At 36.6% G+C, this 21,688-nt stretch overlaps 3 protein-coding genes across 5 annotated transcripts in view; 1 reads left to right on the forward strand and 2 right to left on the reverse strand.

Moving 5' to 3' along the window:
- The window catches only part of LOC115626324 (protein outspread), a 146,990-nt gene that overhangs the window by 92,114 nt on the left and 33,188 nt on the right, over positions 1-21,688 (forward strand). The window contains exon 1 of one of the 3 annotated variants that reach the window (XM_030521667.1): positions 2,403-2,488. The exons of the other annotated variants lie outside the window; for them this stretch is intronic. Coding sequence (XP_030377527.1) covers positions 2,438-2,488 — 51 coding nt within the window. The 5' untranslated portion in view covers positions 2,403-2,437. Of the gene's footprint in view, positions 1-2,402; positions 2,489-21,688 lie in introns of those variants that run through there. 3 annotated transcript variants of the gene reach the window in all.
- On the reverse strand, positions 17,831-19,060 carry LOC115626325 (alcohol dehydrogenase-related 31 kDa protein). Its single transcript, XM_030521670.1, has 3 exons — positions 18,965-19,060; positions 18,302-18,706; positions 17,831-18,242 (listed from the first exon to the last, which is right to left on the reverse strand). Exons 1-3 carry the CDS (start codon positions 19,058-19,060, stop codon positions 17,934-17,936), a joined length of 810 nt encoding a protein of 269 aa, XP_030377530.1. The 3' UTR covers positions 17,831-17,933.
- On the reverse strand, positions 19,189-21,418 carry LOC115626326 (alcohol dehydrogenase). Its single transcript, XM_030521671.1, has 4 exons — positions 21,299-21,418; positions 20,146-20,269; positions 19,680-20,084; positions 19,189-19,613 (listed from the first exon to the last, which is right to left on the reverse strand). Exons 2-4 carry the CDS (start codon positions 20,236-20,238, stop codon positions 19,347-19,349), a joined length of 765 nt encoding a protein of 254 aa, XP_030377531.1. The 5' UTR covers positions 20,239-20,269; positions 21,299-21,418; the 3' UTR covers positions 19,189-19,346.

Raw genomic sequence — 21,688 nt, forward strand, 5'->3', positions numbered from 1 at the left:
GTTATGAACATGGCAGCTGCATGTGTTTTTTATTTCTATTTTTTATTTTCGTTCACTGTTGAATCCTTTGTGCCTGCGCAACAATGTGGCCAACAATTTCGGCATTAGATGACTGTGGCAGCACTCTAAAAATCAAATGGAAATTATTTAATTCGAAATCTGATTTAATTTTATTAAACGATGCAAACAAATAATGCAAGTAATATTTTTTATTTTTATTTATATTTTTTTATTATTATTATTTATTTATAACAACAAACATTAACTGTCGACATAGAGGAACAATATATAATAATTATAAAAAGCATCTGATAAGTTAGGAAAGCCTAAGTAGGAGAAATCTAATCAAATTAAAATAATATCTAATAAACGCCTCCAACCCAGTGGGGGAATATTATTTACCTTTCGGCTACCTAACAGGAATACTATAGAATAGAAATAGAAAGGTTTTCTATTCTTCTAGTTTTAATCGTATATTCTATTCTATTACATTCTGGTCTATTCAATTTTATTCGATTCAATTATATTATACTTTATATTATTCGAAAAGAATATTATATTATTATTATTCGAAAAGAATATAATCTTTCGATTCAATTTCATTCTGTTATATTATATTTTATTCTATTTTGTTCTATTTAATTCTATTCGATTCAAATATATTATATTTTATTGTATTCTGTTATATTCTATTCTATTCGATTCAATTATATTCGATTAAATTATATTCAATTCAACTCCATTCGATTTAATTGTATTCTATTCCACTCAATTCCAATGAATCCCATACTTTTTAGTCTAAAATCGTCTTTCAATTTGTATATTTCTATATGCTTTAGATTGGTTTTTGGTAGCATGAGAATTATCATCTGAAATGCTCTAATATTTGTCACTATAGCCCCTATACCAAGAGTAACATAAAACGCGCATTAGAGTGAATCTGTAAAGCTGCTGCGTCGAAGTCAACGTAAGCCGCTCAGGCCCAGACCTCGCCAAGCACAGACCCCAAGCGCTGGTATTAGATTTCCTCGCCTATGGGTGGTAGGATGGGGCGGGAGCAGTAGGAGGAGAAGTCGCTGCTGCTTATTGACGCTTTTGGCATATGCGGTTGCATTGACGAACTGTCAGTCTGTCACTCAGTCAAGCAGGCAGCTCCAGCTCCAAGGCACCCAGTCTCTGTTAGTTCAACTGTCTCTCCTCTATATTGGGCTTTATTGTTCAACTTTTCTGTTGTTTGTTTTCGTTTCAGTTATCGTCAGCTGAGCCATTGTTTATTGTTATTGTTGTGTGTGCAATACTCGTACATATATGTACAATACAAGTATATATATAAACACACCAATGCAGCACCCACAAACACACAAACAATTGCCCATGCATTTTCCTAACGGGGTTTTCTCGCGCTCCGTGGAGACATTTGATTTCCGTGTTTGTTGTTGTTCATGGGGCGAAAATTATAGCTCTTTGAGAAGATATTTGAATGAGTAGTGAAAGAATATTAAGAACTCACTGAAAATAGAGTTTTATATCAGTATGATCCTCGATTAATAATGAGTCAACACTAAGGATATTCTTGTCGTGAGTTTTCCTTCCTTTATTATTTATGGACAAGAAGCCAAACCGCTAGAATGTGTTTAAGTGATTTCGATATCATACTTTCTGCTTCTAATCTAGAATTTAGTTCTTCTCGTTAGCTTATGCCAATATAAATATTTTTCAAAAAATAAACAAATAAAAAATATAAAAAAAATAATAAAAATAACATAATAAATAACTAGTATACCTTTTTACCCTTTGGGTGCAGTGTATAAAAAAGACAGCACGCCTAAAAGATAATAAGAAGTCTAAAACCTATTTTTGCTTTGTAAACAATTCATTAAAAAGTGGCCGCTCAAAAAAATACACTTCTGCTTCTTGAACTAAAATTAATAAATGTTTTATTTGTCTATTGCATACACAACTGAAAGACTACATTTGTGCCAAGATAAATGTTTTATTAATTATGTAAAGCAGATATTTCAATTGGCGCGCTGATTCTAGAAAAAGTTTGCGAAACCACAACCGACCACTGATAATCGCATACGAAATAAAAACCATTTGCTTAATGGGTTAAGCAGAGCAGCCATTGCAAAACAAATTATTAAACGCAATTGGTTTGCTTTCAATAAATCATAACCACTAATAGCTTGTTTTTGGCTTCGCATGCTTGCGTGTGTTGTTTACTTACTTGTATTTACAAGTACTCTACTATATAGTCGTAACTATCTGAACGTTTCCCATAAACGTTTTGCAATTTCCGCTACAGGTGTCATTAGGCCGGCCAGTTTTGACACGTTTAACGAAATGAAAATGATTGACTGGCCCGGCCGGGCGACTGACTGTTTTGCAATGGACCGCAAATTGTAAAAAGCCCACTACTGCCACTGCTGACAGCATAATGGTCAGCTTTATTCGCTTTTTGTGGCCGAGTGCGGAGACGGAAAGCCAGGTACTATATACGTATATATAGTATATAACGACAGGAAATGCGCTGATGGTGATCGCGACAAGTGCGCAGTCCCTGGAGACGCTCGACTTTAGAAATTAGCGTCAATTTTAGTAGCGACTTGTATGAAATGGAAATTAAATGCAATAATGCAGCCATATTCTTGATATTTTTTTTATATATTTACATACAAGAATTGTTGCTAGTTTTAAATTGAAATGCGAGAGAGAGAGGCAACACCAAAGTTTTTGTAAAGTAAATTATTACTTATTACTTCATTTTGAAACAAAGCGTTAAGCGTTTATTTTATTTAAACATAGGTAAATAATTAATAAATAGCTAAAGAAGAGACCTCCTTAGGCTCCAAAATGTTCAATGAACTATTGGTATCTTGAATTAGTGCTATAAGACTAGTTTCTTTTTCTGTTCTTTGTTGTCTGGAGAGAGTCTTCTGAAAAATGTAATCACAATAAGAAATATCAAAAACTTAGAATAATCTCAAAATACAATTTATTTTAACAATAAGCGTGTTCCAATTTTAGTTTTTTTGGTGTTTTCAGAAATGTATAAGGCCTCATAATATAGAGTTATCGAAAAGGTGTTGCAACCCCAAAAACGATTTTTAAATTCTCCAACTATTGAATGTCAATTAATGTTAAATGACGCCCCCCTCTCTAGCTCTTCTTAAATCCATAAAAAACCCCGATTTGGTCGCTGCAAAATGATAGCAAACATTAATGAGAGTGAATGTTGCTCTATAATTGATTTCCTGAAAGTATTCGCCCGATTTGGTTATGGGCAGACTATGAAATGTTCGACGTTGACAGGCACAGCCCACGCCCAGAGCACTAGACACACTACAAGTATTTCACAGACGGCGCTAGTCAATTTTTTTATATTTCTTTTTTTTCTGACTCTAATGGCGCGTTCATCATGACTGAGGGCCTGTCAGTCTCTTCGCCGTGGCTTACTAAAAAGAAAAGAAAAGAGAAGACAAAACTCTGGATGTTATATTGCTACACATTTGCCATGTGACGCATCATAAACGCCAAAAAGATGCTGCCAGAGCGTACGGCTAAAGCTGTCCATTTTATAAATCATTCCAGACTTAAGCAACAATAACAACAACAACAACAACTGAAATTGAACGCCGAGCTTAGCGCCACATGCCACGGCAAAAGATCCAAAGACCATGTTGCACGTCACATACATACAAGTATCTCCCTGTCTGAATGTCTGCGACCCACGCATGCTCGTGTTTCCACCAAAGCCGACTATAACATATAGCTTCGCAGCCAACTTACAGACTGACAGACGCACAGACTCTCAGACTTTCAGACTTTTAGACTTTTAGACAGACACATAGACAGACACCCAAACAAAAAGCTGCAGCATCATTTTTCACTCGAAGATTGCATAATGATTGACAATTCATTATGCGCCACAAAAGAGAAAGAGCAGGGACCCCAACCCCAACGAGATCAAGTCAGGCCCGACCGACCATCCGATGCTAAAGTGCTGGTACAAGCTTGAATTTGTTTTTAATGGCTTGTAAGATTAGGCAATAAGGAAGTGTTCTGATTCTCTGTTCAAATCTCCCTCTCCCCTCCGCCACATGTATTATAAGTTATTAATGGCTATTTTTTAAACATTTTCTTTTTTGTATTCTTCTGTGCTTTCAGGTGAGTGCCTTGATGTCTGCTCCTAAATTAAATAATGTAAAGGTAATATTTAGCACTGCTTATACATGCAATAAGTGGATCATGCATAATACTATTAACTACTAAATACAGATCATAACTGATCGAAGTAAATGCTCGCTTTCCCGATAGAAGCTTGCAGGTCTCTTGTTGGATCACCCAAGAAACATTTCAACTCTCCAATGTTCCTTGAAAAAGTAATAGACTTGATGTTTTTATAAAATGTTTATATGGGATTTCTTTGCTTTTTTTTAAATTTAGAGAACGAAGACTATGCACATTTTATTTTATGTATGAAAAAGTTGTTAGATTCATTCATTCCCCATTATATCTATCTATATTTAAAGAATTTAATGCTAAACAAGGCAGTTATAGGGCCGTATGATTTGATTCGCAAAACACAAGAAAGGTTAACAACATTTGAGAAAAATAGCATTTGTAAGATTAAGGTTGCGGAGACTAAGGAATTGGTAGCTCTTCCTTACAAACAGATATGGTTTCTCCAATATCTCAGATTAAAAACAAATAATCTATAAATATTACTCTCTTATATGTAGACATCTATAAATAAATACAATTCCCGATCGCCAACTTTTCGTAAGAAAGCTTTAATTAAAACTCTATTGCCTAGTCATAATTTAGTAAAGGTAGAGTATCCTTATATAGAAGAAACAAAGAATGACGAAAGATCGCAGATTTCAACCAACATATATCAGCAACGATATTAAGGGCTTTATACTTTTGATTTTTGAAACCATAAAACGGCACTTAAAACAGGGAAACTTTATTGAACTATAAAACGTTCAATATTTTCCTATAAATGAAAGTATTCTTTGAAAGTTTTAAAAGAAGGAATTAAAAGGAACTAAAATTGAAAGCAGTATCAAAACATTGCAATTCCAGTGAAATATTAAAGATATAGTAATTATATATGTTTAATACAAATATGTCAACAAGTTGAAGGCTGATAAAAGTGTGAAGAAGCAGATTTCGAATTGTTTGCTAAATAACAAATAACGATTTTTTTTTAAAGTTGCTTTAGTTAAGATCTGTCCTGTACTTTCAGGAATCAGTTAAGACAAGTCAAATTCACTTTTCCAACTTAAAATAGAGCTTCGAGGGTACAAACTAAAAGTTATTGGGAAACAACAAACTCAAAATGCATTTACTTTTGGCCTGTACTTTACACAATAATTCATGTTGTGATAGCGACTGGTTGGTGGAATAGAATGCGCATGCGGACTGGTTTATTTCTAATCAGCAGTGGCTTTAGGCACGCGCACCTGTACCGCCTTGAAGGTCAACAGTGTCTCGCCTAATTAAAATCAATTCAGAGGTGTGCGAGTACGCGCATCCGTTTCAATGACAATCAGCGCAAACTTTCAAAATACTCGCAACTCGAGGTTCGAATAGGTAATAGCTATACCTACATATAGCGGTTGCCCAACTTTGTTGCGGTTTTGTGCACACCTGCCAGCTGCGACCGATTGTTGCTGTTGTTGTTGCTGTTGCTGTTGCTGTTGCTGCTGCTGCGCTCCATGCCTCTAATTGAAGCAATTAGACGGCCCATTATGGCGTTTTTTTTCTGTCTATCTCTCTCTCGTATGCTTTTCAAATTTAGCGATTCAATTAGTTTATGTCTAAGTGTTTGTGAAGCGTCTGAGTGTTTGCGAAGGAATGGCGACCAGCTGGCTGGCTCGCTGGCTCGATGGCTGGCTAGCTCACTAAATTGATGACATGACTGCATGACAGCATGACGCAATGCCATAAATACATAATACAAAACCAATTGACCTTCGTTAGCGCAAAGTTCATTTGCGTCAATTTTATGCTGCAAACAAGCACTTTTTTATTGCTGTTGTTGTTGTTGTTGTTGTTGTTGTTATCAATAATGTTGTGCCAATGTGCAATTGTTGAAATATTCAAATGGGCGCTGTCGCTGGCAGATGATTTGGAAGCCAACTCTGATGCTCTGATGCAGTTGCAGCTGTTTGTGCCACAATTGACTGTTGACTGTTTTTCGGGCGGCATGGAGTTAAAAGCTAAAGGCCCGCTTAGTATTTTGCATGCTAAATCGTTGCTATATACATACTTGTATGTAGGTAGGTGTGCACAGTTCGTCTCATTTGATTGACTTTATCTGACCGACGCGATCGTGTGAAACTTTTTGCAGTCGCTCAAGCGCTAAGCACGTTCTGCACGTACTGCACACCAGGCCGGCCTTATCTTAATTAAACGGCACGAAACAAGTGTTTTTTGGCCAAGTCCACTGTGCACACCGTGCACACTGGGCCACAAATCAATTGAGCTGTCAAACTGACAAAATATTTTCCAAGCAGCCCGGCACACAAATTGGCAAACTTAGCATTGAATAGTCGTACCTGCCTGCCAACCTGCCTGCCTGTCTGCCGCCTGCACATTTTCTGCAATGTCACTCCGAGCTCCAGAGAACAGCAGTCAAAAGTAGCTAACAAAAAATAAATATCCCAAGAGTTGGCCAATGAGTTCAATGCACCAGCAAAACAATCAACGTCAATCAAATAAACTGATTTACGGCTTGGCCAAGCAATTCGGTGCTGCTGGGGCCATATGCAAAAACACTAGGCCCCAGCAGTTAATTGACTGGCCAAGTAGCAGCATTTAAATATTGCTTCCACTTCACATTAGCAATTTATTTATTAAAATTTAACTAAATTTAAAAAAGGGCTTAGTCCAGCTCCTTCGTTTATTGATTTGTGCGACAGTACCAACGCCTATTGCTTCTAAAAAAGAAAAGCTAGATTCACTAAAATTGGAATGAGAGCTTGTCTCTTTCAGAGGCAGTTAATATTAAAAGTTATAATGAAGAACTTATACATTTTTGAATGTATAATACGCCTTTTCACCAATACAATTGTAAACAAATATGAACAGCTTTCTTTTTCATAGGCAGTTAATATTAAAAGTTACAATCACAAGCTATTCAACAATTTATAATACGCCTATCCACCAATACAATTGTAAACAAATATGAGCGGCTTTAAAGACAATAATTAATAGGTCTTTAATCTTTCGAATTGTTATTCAAAAAGGAGCTTTACACAAAAACTAGTGCATTTATTTTTCTGATCTTTCGTCGCCAATCTTATCCTGTTGTAGAATGTATAAAAAGTCGAAGAAGAATTAGACAAACTATTTGTGACAGTCAGTGTATGAAATGTATCTAAATGCTAATATATCTTAGCGTACAAGTTTATGCGTGTTAGTGTTTGCATATTTTACAAAATGTTGCACACACAAACACACACACACACACACATTAGTCTTACACACCCATACACACCGCTCTCTAGCCGTTGCAAACACGTGCACTTTATTAAATGTGGCGCCATTTCCAAATATCTTTCGTGTATGGCAGGCAACCTGCTTGGGTAATATCATATTTTAGCCGCTCAAAACTACATAAAAGCAAAACTTGTTGAAATTCCACAGCAAACACACACACACACGTTGACCAACTCTAATAACTAATGGCCAAGCTTGTTGCTGTTTTTTCATTGCTGTTGCAATTTGAGACTCGATTTCTTGCACCTAGATACATGCTGCAGGTTTTTTCCTTTTTTTTTTTTTTTTGCTGACTGCCTTCCATCGCCTAACAGCATTTTCAATATGCAGGCAGCCAAACGACCTTAAAGCTTGCCTACATTCCCAAACACACATACACCAGCGGGGTGTTAGTATGTGTGTGTCTTTCTCTATTTCCCCGACCAGTTAGCTGAGCTGCTGGGTAAGCAAAAGTAAGAAGCTATTTGTGGCCAGATATTCCATTGAAGCCATTCCCGATTCAGGCTCTTATCTTGTAGCGGTTTGTTTGTATTGCCTACACTCGCAAAATTTGGCTCCAAGTTTGAAAAATAACTTCTAATAATAGAAAAGGATGGATGAAAAGGACTTTAGTCGCTTTATGCTATTAATAACTCCTAAGTATATACCCTGAAGTGCGTTCAACAATTAAAAATAGCTATTAAGATAACTACGTAAATAAACTCTTGAAGAATACGATTGCCAGATAAATTGCGTCGTCGTATTGATTAAGAATATCTATACATATATACTTTTTCGTCTGGGTATTATCAAAACTGACCTATTTCATAATACAATTTTATTCTTCGCGCACAGAAGCATAAACTTCACACAAACTTGCTGTTTGTCAAATTGCGAAGAAGTTGTAAGAAGCTCCAGAATATTTCAATATTTCTGCATTTCTACAGTCGAAAAAAATTTTTTATACTTATATTGAGGATGAAAATATATGTACATTGTCATTACTTATCACTATAATTAAAATATGTACAAGTACATAGGTTTTTGATACATAGAGTTGGTATGGAAGCTCTTTTTTAAGCAGCTCACATACTTTGTGGGGCTAAATATTCCATAGAGAGAACTCGGTTTTTAAGCTGACTTCATTCCAATTCTTTAAAAGATTCTAAGATTAAATTAAGTTTCTATTACATCTTAGCTAGGAAGTTATGGTTTAGTTCGCTTCTCAAATAGAGTTCCTATATAATTATGCCCACATTAAAGTCTAATTAGGAAATATAATGATCGTTTTAATAAAGAAGTGTTAGGATTTGCAGCTAAAGTACGAATTAAAGTCGCAAAATAACTGAACTATGTACTGCTGGCTCTGTACATCTCACATGAAATCTTGTTGTTAGATTTTGATGGATCGTCAGCTAACCTTATTAATTAATAATTTTCTAAGCGGCTGACTTTAGATCGCTTTTTGAAAAGCGGCTTTGTTGATTCATTTAGGGATCGTAGATATTTACATTTTAGCTATTCATCACTAGTTTGCTTCGTTGTGGAACTAAACTAAACAAACGTATATACTTAATTTGTATTTCTAGGTTTTAACGGGATCTAAAAAGCTCTCAAAGAAAAATGTTATTTAAGAAAACATATTGTTATAATTAATACGATATTTTTTTTTTTTTAAATAACTGCTGTTCTTTTACAAATTAAAAGATCCGCTTTTTTTAGAAAAACCCTAACTTCAAAACTGCAAATTTAATATTGTAGCTGGGTTTGAGTTTCATTTCTTCAAACAATACGCTCTGTAGCCTCTGCGTGTAAGTTGTGTTGGTATCTCTGTGTGTTGGTGGCTAATAATGCGTGGTGAAAGGCTCAATGTCTTGCGCGTTATTGTTATTATTTCTTTTGGCAAAAATGCGTTTCAGTTGTCTTGGAGCCTGCTTGCTGCTGGCTTGCAAGAAAAGAGAACACGGAAAGCTTAACTTGTTTCATAGGAAACTCGGAAAAAGAAACAAAGGAAAAAGAGCCAATGATGCAACTAGGAAAAAATGTTGCAACTTGCTAAGCGAAATTGTTGCAGCAACAAATTATGCCAGACAATTGTTGCATTGGGTAGCAGTAGCAGCAGCAGCAACAGCAACCACACAGTCATTGTGAAAGCAATAGCGACCACAAACGCTGCAACAACAACAACAACAATAGCAGCAACAATGACGCTGATGATGGCGTTCTAAATGTTACGTTATATTACAGTTGGTTGTTGTTGTTGTTGTTGTTGTTGCAACTCTTCTCTTACAGATGCGCTTGAATTAGGTCTTCTTAGCTTTAGGCGCAATGCATTTCTGTTGTTGTTGTTGTTGTTGTTGTAGCTACTGCCAGCGTTTCTGCCGCTGTTGTTGTTGCTGTTGTTGTTGCTGTTGTTGTTGCTGTTGTTGTTGCTGTTGTTGTTGCTGTTGTTGTTGCCACTCTTGAGTTTATTGTGTAATCAGCAGATAACGGCATTTAATGGCTGAATGAGTTTTCAAATGGTGCGGCAGTGAGTCGCGTAGCGTGCGTTCCATGTACACTGCTGTCCACATTAATATGTGCAGCATTTCCTCTTCAGACCTATCTGCAAATACGTTGGTATTATTGATTTATTTACAAGTATATAGGGATCCAAAAAGTTTACTAAGATCTGACACGTGCTTGAAAAATGTTAGACAATTAAATATATATTACAAAACAATAATTTTTAGTAATTTAATTTTCAAAATTAAAAAGATGTGCTATATTTACTGTTTTTTGATTCTATTTGCGTTTTTACAAAATTGAAAAAATTAAGCCTTTACCATTTTGAGAGAAATAAAAATCATAGAAATAGTAAAAACTTATGAAATTAATTGTAGGAAAAATCTGCTAATAAACGTTTTTTTAATACGTTGGAATATTAGGGAACTGATGCATTATATAGTATATATTATATAGTATTGTCACTCTCAAGAAATAATTTCATTTCAATAGAAGAACAAACAGTTATTTTTTTAGTAAATACAATCGTACTGTTTTGAGAGACTACCTTTGGTGGCTATATTTTCCTAATATTATTTATTTGACTAACAATCGCGCCTATTTCTGACCTTATGTATTAATTTGGTTTGCCTAAACTAGCCTCAACTAGATCTGCTTCCACAAGCAAATAATTTTCCAAATCTCTTGATGAAAACTAAAAAGTTTGTACAAATAAATATACTATATACCTGATTCTTCATTTTATTTTCAAATAAATCAGTCTTTCAATTGTAAAAATATAAAAATTGAAACTCTTTATTCATTTTTAAATAAATTAGTCTCATAGCTATAAATATATTGTGTATGCAACAAATATCGGTCAACTATCAATTCCATTGCTCTCCCAAATAAAGAATGGCTTCCCTATTCCAGTGATTGCCATTGTCTATATAGTTGTGTGCTTGGATGTGTGTGTGTGTGTTTGTGTGTGTGTTTGTGCAACAATAGAAAGCCAACAAACGGTGCATTTGCGGTTAATGCTGTTGATGATCAGGGTGATGGTAGGCAGAGCAATTCCCTCTTTCCATAGTTGTATCTACGAGCTGGCGTACTATATGGGTGAACGCATTCCGCAGAAAGGCGATCACAATTCGATACTCGAGTTTGTCGATAGCTTCATTTTTGGGGCGCGCTGTTGTTGCTGTAGTTGTTGTTGCTGCCGCTGTGTGGAAAGTTGCACGCATTAGTCAAGCATGGTTGCAATTTATTTGTAATCGATTTCTATTAAGTTGCTTTTCGCAATTGCACATTTTTCGCTGATGTTGCTGTCAGCTTTATTAGACTGTGAATTACAAAAACACACCAATTGGCCAAGAAATCTGGCTGCGTTTTTCCTCTGTTTGCGTTACGCTCGAGTGCCCCTTGATTTCGATTTTTACATTGGTATTTGATTTTGTAAAACATAATTTGCAATGAGAACATTATCAGTAGAAAAGTGTTAATAAATACATTGTTGCAAATAATTCTTTAAGTAACTGTGAGATCATTAAGTTACTAGAAAAGAAGCCAAGATCGTAGCGTGTTTACGCACAAAAACAAAGCACAGTGTCACGCGACTTAAAAAATGGGAAATTTTCTGAATCAAAGATTTTGAATAACAGAAAAAAGTTAATAAAATATTATTTAATTTAAATATTTGATAAATTTAAAGCGTATATTTAAGCTTATACATTTATTCTAATCATTAAATTGATTTAATTTAATAAGTAGAAATTAGTCCAACATTTTTATGGTTTCAATAAAGAATATTAAAAGAAAATGAGATATTTCTTTAAGAATTTTTTTAAACTGATGGACAGCCTTTTAATATATTTAAGTAAAAAGCATATACAGCTATCTAAATAGTGTTTTTGACATTCTTTTTTATGGGGCAATATTCCTGTAATATAAAATAATATACTTTTTAAGCCCTCACCCTTAAATATTGGCTTTAACTTCAGTTCATGGAACTTCATTTTATTCTTCATTCTTTTAACTTACTTATGTTTAACCCACTGTGCAGTGAGTAGACATTGGAGTTGCTGCAGCGGCAGATCAGCAATTCACACAGACATGTAGAACAAGCAACTGATGTGCTGTCAGACTGTCCGTCTGTCTGTCTGTCTGTCTGTCTGTTTGTCTGTGAGTCTTTGTCCGGCTCAGCTGACTGGCTAGCTTTCTGCCACACTGCATATACTCGTAGCTGCAGCATTGATGAGGCCGATGACGATGACGAGGACACATGCTATGCGTGTCCATATAGTAGAACAAAAATTACTTCCTGATTGTGTTATATGCATGGTTTGTTCTACTGTTTGCAAACTGAAAGCTCAGTGGTAGAGACTGTAGTATTTGCTGCCTTAGGTGTCAAGAGAGCTGTTAACCAATCAATCAGTTGTAGTTACAACTGGAAATAATGAAACATTTCAAAACATTATTTGCTCTATTTTAGTGACGCCTAAATTACTTGATTTATTTATTTAGAAAGTTTTGAGGATGTGTCTTTTTCTATTTATGAAATAAACCGTAAATGGCTAAGACGAAAAACAGTCATAAATATAAGGTAATATTTGTTTTATATTGGGAACTCTTTTGTTTTCAGTTAACAGCAAATAGGCCGTACAATTCTTATCCTTAATAGATTAATAGCTTGTCATTAAGAAAAATGTTATAAGAGGGGAAAACAGCTTTCAAAAATGGCAATAAAAAGTGCTTTATTTTAGAAATTTTTTAATAGTTTCTATAAATTATATTATACTCGTATTATTCCCAATTTCTTTAGCCTGAAGTGCTTAGAGAATAGTTTCAGCTGGATATTTAATATTTTCATGGTAGAAACCAATTATTGAACACATTTTTTAGCTATTCAGAAATAATTTGTAATAAGAAATTGAAGAATAGCTAAAATAACAAATAAATTGGTTAACTGGAATAAGTGGTAGAAATTGTATTATTTTTTATGGATGCTCCTTGATCTTTCATTGTAGACTGAGAGCTTCTTCTGCTCTTCTGGGCAGCGGAAAGGTGTCAGGGGTGTCTTCTCTGAAATCGACAAAGAAAGTTAGGGAATGTATAGGCTCTATTTCTAATAGAAAACAGAAAAGTTTCTGAAAAATGTTTGATTGCAAAACTTGCATTTTGAGCCAAAAACTTGCACTACAGCTTAGGTCTATTTGTGAATTAGAAGGAGTGGTTTGTCCTCTGTCTATAGATTAGTGGAATTGTTCACTTCTCTTCCTCTTAGCCGCCTTCTCAGAGTCTTCCGAAACACAATAGCCACACATCAACACTGTTGCCGTAGGAGAAGAATTCCCTTTACAAATTGCAGCTCATTTGATGCAGGTGATAGCCCGAAGGCGCGTAAATGTGCGCAAATCAACAACTCAAGAAATTCGAGCACGTGGCACTCCTCCGTACTCGTAAAAAATCAAAGAGAATAACAGACAAATGATTTAGTGACCCCGTCTGCGAGGCAAGTTCCGTTTATGTCTGACATTTGGCACAAGTTTCGGCGCTTGTTAGCAATTTGAATGGGCCACCACAACAGCACTAACAACAACAATAAGAACTGACGGGCACATTTTGGAGAGCAACAAGTGGGCAACAACAACAAGAATTTGCTGATGAAATGACTGCCATTAAAAGCTGAAAAAAGCGGGTCGGTATTTAAGTCGTTAACTGGGGAGGAGGAGGCATGGGCAGACAGGGAGGGCTGCGACTCCAAAAATTGTGCAATTTTCCATGGCATGGCCGTGACTACTGTAAGATATAGTGTATGTATATGGTGTGTGATGCCAGCACCTCGGGGCGTTGCAGTTTTATGGTATATTTATTTTTTCCTTATTTTTTTCTCGTACACGCAAAAATGTCTGCTGCTGTCATTTTTCATCGAATGCGTCGCAGCAGTCAAAGCTACTTGTTTACTTTTTGGAGCTGCATTTGGCATTTGCGAGTATCCGCAGCACTTTTCTGTGTCAGCTGCTGGCCAATACACAAATGGGCAAACAAACAAACACACTTGTGTATCCAAATCCAAGAACTGAGCCGGCCAGCGAGCGAATAAGACCCCAAGCACTTGTCGTGATTAGTTTAGAAAAATGTTGGCTATTAATTTGCTGCCTTGAGTAACACTTGTTATTTTAGCCGCGATTCTGGCAGTCAGTTGATGTTGTTGTTTTTTTTTTTTTTCTTTTTTGCTGCTGTCTACCTGGCTGCCTACCTTCGATACTACACACAGAGTATACACATACTATATATGTATATACTATACTTGTAGTATGTATGCAGATAATCCAGGTTTATGTGTTCTGGACAACAATTTACGCGTTCAGTTTTACGACAAGGCGTTCTGGCATACGAATGGCGCTTAATTTTCACAGATAGTGTGTATTTGTAGAGCAAAAGCTTACGTTATCCAACTAATGCTACCTTATGGTTAGAATAGTTCCATAAAAATCAAAACTCAAATCGTAAATCAGTTTGTCTATGACATTCAAAACATTCAGATAATGTGGACTGACCCAAAAAACCAGAGATATTCTACATTTAGAAAAAAGCTAAGCGGGTCGGTTTTGTTTTTTCCAACTCATAAAAATGCTTAGCTGTGTGCACAGGGTTGTGTGTACATTGTCTACAAAGTTATCTATTTTTGACTTGGGCTCTGAGATCATAACGTTAAAATCTTAATTGAAACCAGCAAGACCTTCCAACTGTGAATAATTTTCTAGCATTTACTGATTATTGACAAAATGAAATCAGCTTTCAAATTCATTTCTCCATTCGTGGTGTTTGGAAATGAATTTATATGATATTACATGTAGGTATATTTCAGTCTATCCCAGAACTTACATACAAGTATATAACGCATAATTACTGTATTAAAATGTTCATCAAGTGTGTAAATTGTTATGATTTGTCGTTATGTGTTTGCAACCCATCCAGAATAATGGAAACTGAAAAATAACGAAATGCAGCTTTCAACAAACATTTTCCATTTCTACACAAATTGTTTAAGTAAGAAGAAATGAAAAAATGCACAAACAGACTCTCTAATAAAGCCAGGATGAGCTGCTTAAGCTTGTTAAAACAAACATGTCAATAATTTAGTCTACAATTATTAATTTCATAAACACTATTCATGAATGTGTACGTAGACTAAAATCGTAAACTAAGATAATAACTCTACAGGCTAACTTTTTTCTACCCTTTTAGAAACTATTTTTTTTTATGGCAAAACAAAATAATGTAAAATATTATATTATTATTTCTTATGGTTATTACTGGAAGAGTCTCACAAAAATATGTCTGTGTTTTATAATGTATTTACATTATTTTGAAGTTCAGTTAGATTGAAGACAGTAATGAGCGTATGAAAAAAATGTTAGCCACATATGTAAAACGAAGCTCTTCATATCTGAGGCTAACAGTTAATCATGAATCGTGGCCGTATCGGAATTTTGCCATCCACTTTGTGCGGTATATTCAAGTCGAAGTTGCATAATCTGTCTGTTGTGGCAAAGCTAATTACAAATGCATTGTAATATACATAAGCGATGCATGTTTGATGTTGATGACCGGGCACGTATTGGCATTTAAACAGCACCTTGATTAATCTCCACCTACTGTGGCACACACACACATAAACACACACACACACACACACACACACACTTAACCGGTTGCTCGTCTAGCCCGTTGGCCATAATTCAAGACACAAAACATAATTTTACTTCCTGAATTGTGCAGAGCGGTTGAAGTTGCTTCTGTTGTTGGTTGTAGTAGTAGCTGAAACATGCCACACTCTTCTTGTCGCTGTTGTTGTTGTTGTTTGTGCTGTCTTGGCAAATTAATCAAACATGTGCCAAAAAATGGGCAAGCACCAATCAGCCACCAACTTGATCATCGGCGTCGTCTTGGCCTGGCAATTTTTAAATGAAAAATGTTGGACAATTGCATGCTTTGCTTACAGTTTACAGTTTACGGTTTTTACAATGACTAATCGATTTTTGGAATTAAGTTTTGCACCAAAAGGAAAGCACACGGTCTGGCCCGGCCCGGCATGCGGAAAAATGTTGGTCGTTGACCGCTGCCGGTCAACACTGGCCTGCATAGCCATTGGCTATTGATTTTTTCGCTCTCTTCATTTTATTATGCGAGCACAAGTACGAATGGACGTGTACTTTGTTGTTGCTTTTGGCCACTAAGGAGCGACGAACGCACAGAAATTGGAACTGTGCCAAGGCGGCTTCGGCCACTTCGGCCACTTCGGCTGCTTCTCCATTCCACCACCTCCTCTCTCGGCTTCTCCTTCTACTTTGCTGCCCTCCCCCATTCAATGAAGAGAACAACTTGACTTGGATTTCTTCTAAGCATTCCTGGGACGTGTTGAAGATTTGTTTGTTTTGCATTTGCATGTGTGCTGTTGTAGCTGTTACCGGCTTGTTGTTGTTGTTGCTGTTGGCATGTGTAGATGTCGTTGTCGTTGTCGCTGCCATCGCCCCGAGTTGGAGTTGTGCCAAAGTTCATTGCACGTGTATTTTTGATGCCATTTCTCCGGCATGGGAATGTTTTGTGCCAAGGCACGTTTCATCCACAGCCTGCCTGTTAACTCTTAACAGCCGAGCTTTACAGAAGCTTGTCATAATGTGAAAGGAATGGCCTGAGAACAATAACAGAACACAGCAACGAATTGTTTCTAATAAGTATTTGAGAAGAAAAGAAAGCAGTGCATAAAGAAAAGACAATTCTTCATCTATTTACCAAAAAGATTCATTTAATATTTGTGCTGATTGATGTAATTTCCCAATAGAATTCTTAACACAATCAAATTTAATTCACTTTTTTTTATGGATAATAAAACGCCGCTTTTGTTTTTAAATTTAATGTATAATAAAATAATTGTTCGGCAGTTCTTATGCATATTTTCATTTTCATTAGAATTCTTAACACAATCAATTTTTTTTTACATTTGTTATGGATAATTAAACTCCTTTTTTGTTTTAAATTTTATAAATTCTAATATAATTGTAATGCAGTTATAATCTGCATATTTTCAATTGTCATTTGAAAGTATATTTAAACAGCTGACCACACCTTTATAAAATAAAACATGTAAGCATTTATTAAAAATTGGGAATGCTATAGTAGCAGCAATATTTGTTTTGAGCTTATTTTAAAGTTGTTATAAATAAACATCCTCATTATTTACATGTCGTGCTCAGCCGGCTTTAGAAATTGCTTATAATTGTGAAACTGTGAACTGATCAAATATAACGCATTTTTCAAACTCAAATAGCGTCAATTTTTATTGTAGTAGGGGTTCAAGGTTTTTGCCAAAGGTTGTTTGCCTTAAAAAATAATGTATTCGCCTTCAAGCTGCCATATGTTTTTCGAGCAGCAACAAAACAAATTAGCATCAATTGCAAACACCTTTAACATACACATCTAAGGCCATAAGTCATATTTAAAATACTATGTAAATTAAATTTTATTCTTTGGCAAGAATAATCCCAAAAGCACTCAACCTTCAAAGTGTACCGAAGTTTCGAAAACCGTAACAGTTTTGTAAATTGGTTTTGCCCTGCACTAAGCAAAGCATTAATTATTTGATTAGACAATTGAACTTTATATTTTTGGCAGCATAATTCTGCTGCATACTTTTAGGCACCAACATTTTTTTTTTTTGACGCAATGGAAAGAATTTTATTCACAATATATCTTTCTATTTCTGTATTATTGTAGAAGCTGCTGTCTTTTGGCTTGTTTACAAAATTTGTACGTCAAATATATACATATATTTTCAATGAAAAGAATATTATTATATGTTTCCATGTCTACGTTATTTAAGCAGCTGCTTTCTTACAGCATTTTTACAAAAATTGTACGTCAAATGTATATAGTTTTTTGGGAAACTTCTTATTTGTCTAATCATCCTCTTTGTCCTGCATGTAGTGCAGGAATACGTCCGCCATATGCCAATAGCTTTGCAGCTTGACCAGTTCCAGGCCGCCCTTGTCCGCTATCCAAATCTGTCCATTCTCGCCGCGTTCTATGGCACGCACAATGTTCTGGCCACAAACAGCTGTTGACTGGCAGGGGGCAGTGCGCAGGCGATCGGCAAAGGACTGTCCGTAAGGCAAGAAGGCGGTTAGCTCGCGATCTACAAATACTTTTGTGGGACCACAGCACACAGCCATGACAGCAACTCCGTTTTGTGTATAATACAGGGGATCCTACAGAGAAAATAGTCATTAAAAATTCATCTACACATAATTGTTTAATGTTCAATCACCGCCAAGCTGCGCGTAAATCCAATCACACCAAATTTAGAAGCACTGTAGGCGCAAAAAACTGGCGATGGGTCTAATCCAATGACGGAGGTTACATTCAAAATCAAACCGCCGCTGCCGTCCTTTTTCTTGTCCATATGGGGCAACACAGTGGCACAGGTGTTCATCATACCCGTCAAGTTTGTATTGATGGTGCCATCGATGTCCGTCTCATCGCACAAGGTGGCGCCATAGATGAGTACATCGATATAGTCCATCTGAACCATCACTTCGTCAAAGTATTTCTGCATATCGGCACGTGCCATGGTCACATCATAGGTCCAGAAAAATATTTGCGTGCTAGGCTTGAGCGATTGCAGTTGCGCAATGGCCTGCGGGTTCTCAACACTATGCAGTATTGCCAATTTCTTTGGGCAGAATTAGAGGATAAATTTGCAATTAATAATAGATCAACAGATATGGGAAGTATATTAATAAGTATTATATCAGAGTTATGTAAAGGAACGATCGTGGGTGAAGTCTTTTCATTTCCAATATTTGTTTAAATTAATATGTTTAACAATTTTTTAGTAAAATGATGGCTGACCCAATAGGATTACAATTACTTAAACAATATTGGTGTTGACTATCATCCAGTTATCATTCATATTCTCTTCACTACTCACTGCAATATTTTTTGTCATCAACACCTTGCAGGTCTCCAAGGCAATGCCTCCACAGTCCGCCACATAGCAGACATTTTTGCCTGTCAAGTCGAACATACTGGTATTTAGAAAAAATATCCACTTGTTTATTCAATGGTTGAACTAGCACTGCTCTACTGTTTACCTAACTCCCGATCCACAGTCAATTATTTATCATATTTTTTAATTAGAGTTATCAGTTTTTGTTTATTTGTTTGGAATTCTCTTCGATATATTTTCATAAAAATAACAAATTCGACCATTCAGCGTTCGACAACATGGAACGTTTATCAATCAGCCTTACTTCATATTAATTGTTCAATTCCGTATACACGTCTATCTTATCACAATGGCGTGGAAATGCTTAGATGTGCGAGTCCCAGTGCTTGGTCCACTCAATGGCCTCAAGGGTGCCCAGATCCAATTTCCATATGGCGCCATTCTTGTTGGCCTCAATGGCCTTGACAAAGTTCTGACCGCATTGCTCGGAGGTCTGGGTTGGATGGGACAGCAGCAGTTCGGCAACACGTGGCTCTACATCCAGCCAGGAGTTGAAAGTGTGCACCAAGGGGGTCCTGGTGATGCCAGGGTTGATCGAATAGGCAGTAACGCCAGTGATGGGAGCCAGTTTCTATATAAAAACATTATAAATGTTCATTAATATTATATAAGAGGAATCCAATGCTATACTCCTTACCGCCAGGGAATTTGTGAAGCTGACAACAGCAGCCTTGGATGCCGAGTAGACAGGCACCTGGTGGATGGCATTGAAGCCAGTAACGGAGCAAATGTTGGCAATGATGCCACCAGGACCGCCCTTACGCTTGTCCCAAAAGTCCAAAATAGCGGTGGTGGTGTTGACCAGACCAGTGAAGTTGATGGCAATGGTGCGCTCAATCTGATGGTCATCCAAAATACCAGCACCATTGATCAGAATGTCAACGGTTTTCAGCTGATCGAAAATCTTCTTCAGCAGCTTCTTCGACTCAGCAACGGGTACGGTCACATCGTAGGTATGGAAGGTGATGTTCACCTTGGGATTTATTGCCTTCAGCTCAGCAAGAGCAGTCGGGTTCTCAACTCTGTCCAAGATGACAAAATTCTGTGGACGCAGAATCGTTTAAATCGTTTCATCTCCAGCCAGAGATTACGGTTGGACTCACCTTCAGATTACGCTTGACGAGCTCCCGACTCGTGTCGAGACCAATACCGCCCAGAGCGGCAACGAAAATAACGTTCTTGTTGGTCAAATCCATCTTGTGCCTCTAACTGTTTGTTTGCTGGCTGCTGAAATGCGAATGAGATCTGGTTAGCTAGTCGGGCTATTTATGTGAAAATTTCGACACATCGCGTCGCCTCTTATCGCTACAAATAGCAAACAACCTCGTCACTGTCGCGTCGTTTGTTTTATGTAAACGTCTGTATGTATTTATTTCTTTTCGGTACAACATTAACACGCTCACCATTCATGTCTTATCAAACGATCATATACACACATATGTATGTATGTATGTATGTTAAGTTAACAGAGCTCTGTTAATAGCGATTACGTAGCTCTCTACATGTGCTCGATAAACACTAGCCGAAGTCGCGCAACGAAAAGAATATTCTGAAAATAGTACTTCGCCAGCATATTATTTGTTTTGGTTTTTTCCACAGCATTATAATCTTCTACGTTATGCCGACCGAGCGGCCGGCAAGCATTTTGTTGCTATCAGTCGGGCGGGCAGCAAACAGAAAGACGCGCGCCAGACTTTATTTATAGTTAGTACTAGTTCGTTAAATTCGTGTATATTTGAATTTACTGCGAGAACGATATGTAAATCGCTTGGTCATAGTTACGCTTACTTTTTCTAGTTCTAGTTCGATGTCTATAGCGTCGTCTGGGCTTTCTTTTTCAATGCTTTTCAGACGATAACTTATCGTCTGACTTTAATTATTAAATTTAAAAAAAAAATTATGCAATTACTAGGAAGAGTGTGTAGTCTGTGTCTAGTCGCTAATTGTTTGGAAGAGTGTCTAGTCTATGTCTAGTCGCTTTTATCGCTCTATCATTGTCCTAGACATTAAAAATTCTCGCAGTCATAGTAGATGAACGAACAAATCAAGAATGGTGTCTATCACTATTGTGCTGGCAAAAGTAGTCGTAGAAATTAACTACAAATTCCATACGAAGTGTAGAGCTTTTTACAGCTATTACTTTAATTGTTCTTTATCGGCAATTTGTTGATTATTTTCGGTTATTTAAAGTTCTCTTTTATCACTGCTTTCTAAAGTTCTCCCACACTTTACTGTCGCTTCTAGCACTCAACTCACCGCTTCCAATAATAGATTTTGTAAATACTCGTAATTCCGTTAGAATTAGCCGTTGGTCTCGATCGCTGCTGAACACGACGCCACCACTGCACTGACAATAATCGTCGTCCTAGGCGTATAACGCGCTTTAAATACCCAGCCAGATGAACGCGGAAGAGCTGAAAGCATCGCCAACCCGACGACTCGTGTGTATTTTGCATTCTATATTTTGTAATAATGCTTATACAATTGCCCACGTATGTACATACTCGTATGTATAGTATGTGTATGAACTATATGTAAACAAGCGACCGGCGCTCGGGTCCGGGCCCGCCGGGCCCGGCACATGCTGTTTTCACCTTCAGTGAATGTCAAAGAAATAAGCGCAGGGCAGCAACAGAGCGACCAGAA

The sequence above is a fragment of the Scaptodrosophila lebanonensis genome, unplaced genomic scaffold (genome assembly GCF_003285725.1).
Source record: "Scaptodrosophila lebanonensis strain 11010-0011.00,11010-0021.00 unplaced genomic scaffold, SlebRS2 tig00000085-arrow-pilon, whole genome shotgun sequence".
Lineage (NCBI taxonomy): Eukaryota > Metazoa > Arthropoda > Insecta > Diptera > Drosophilidae > Scaptodrosophila > Scaptodrosophila lebanonensis.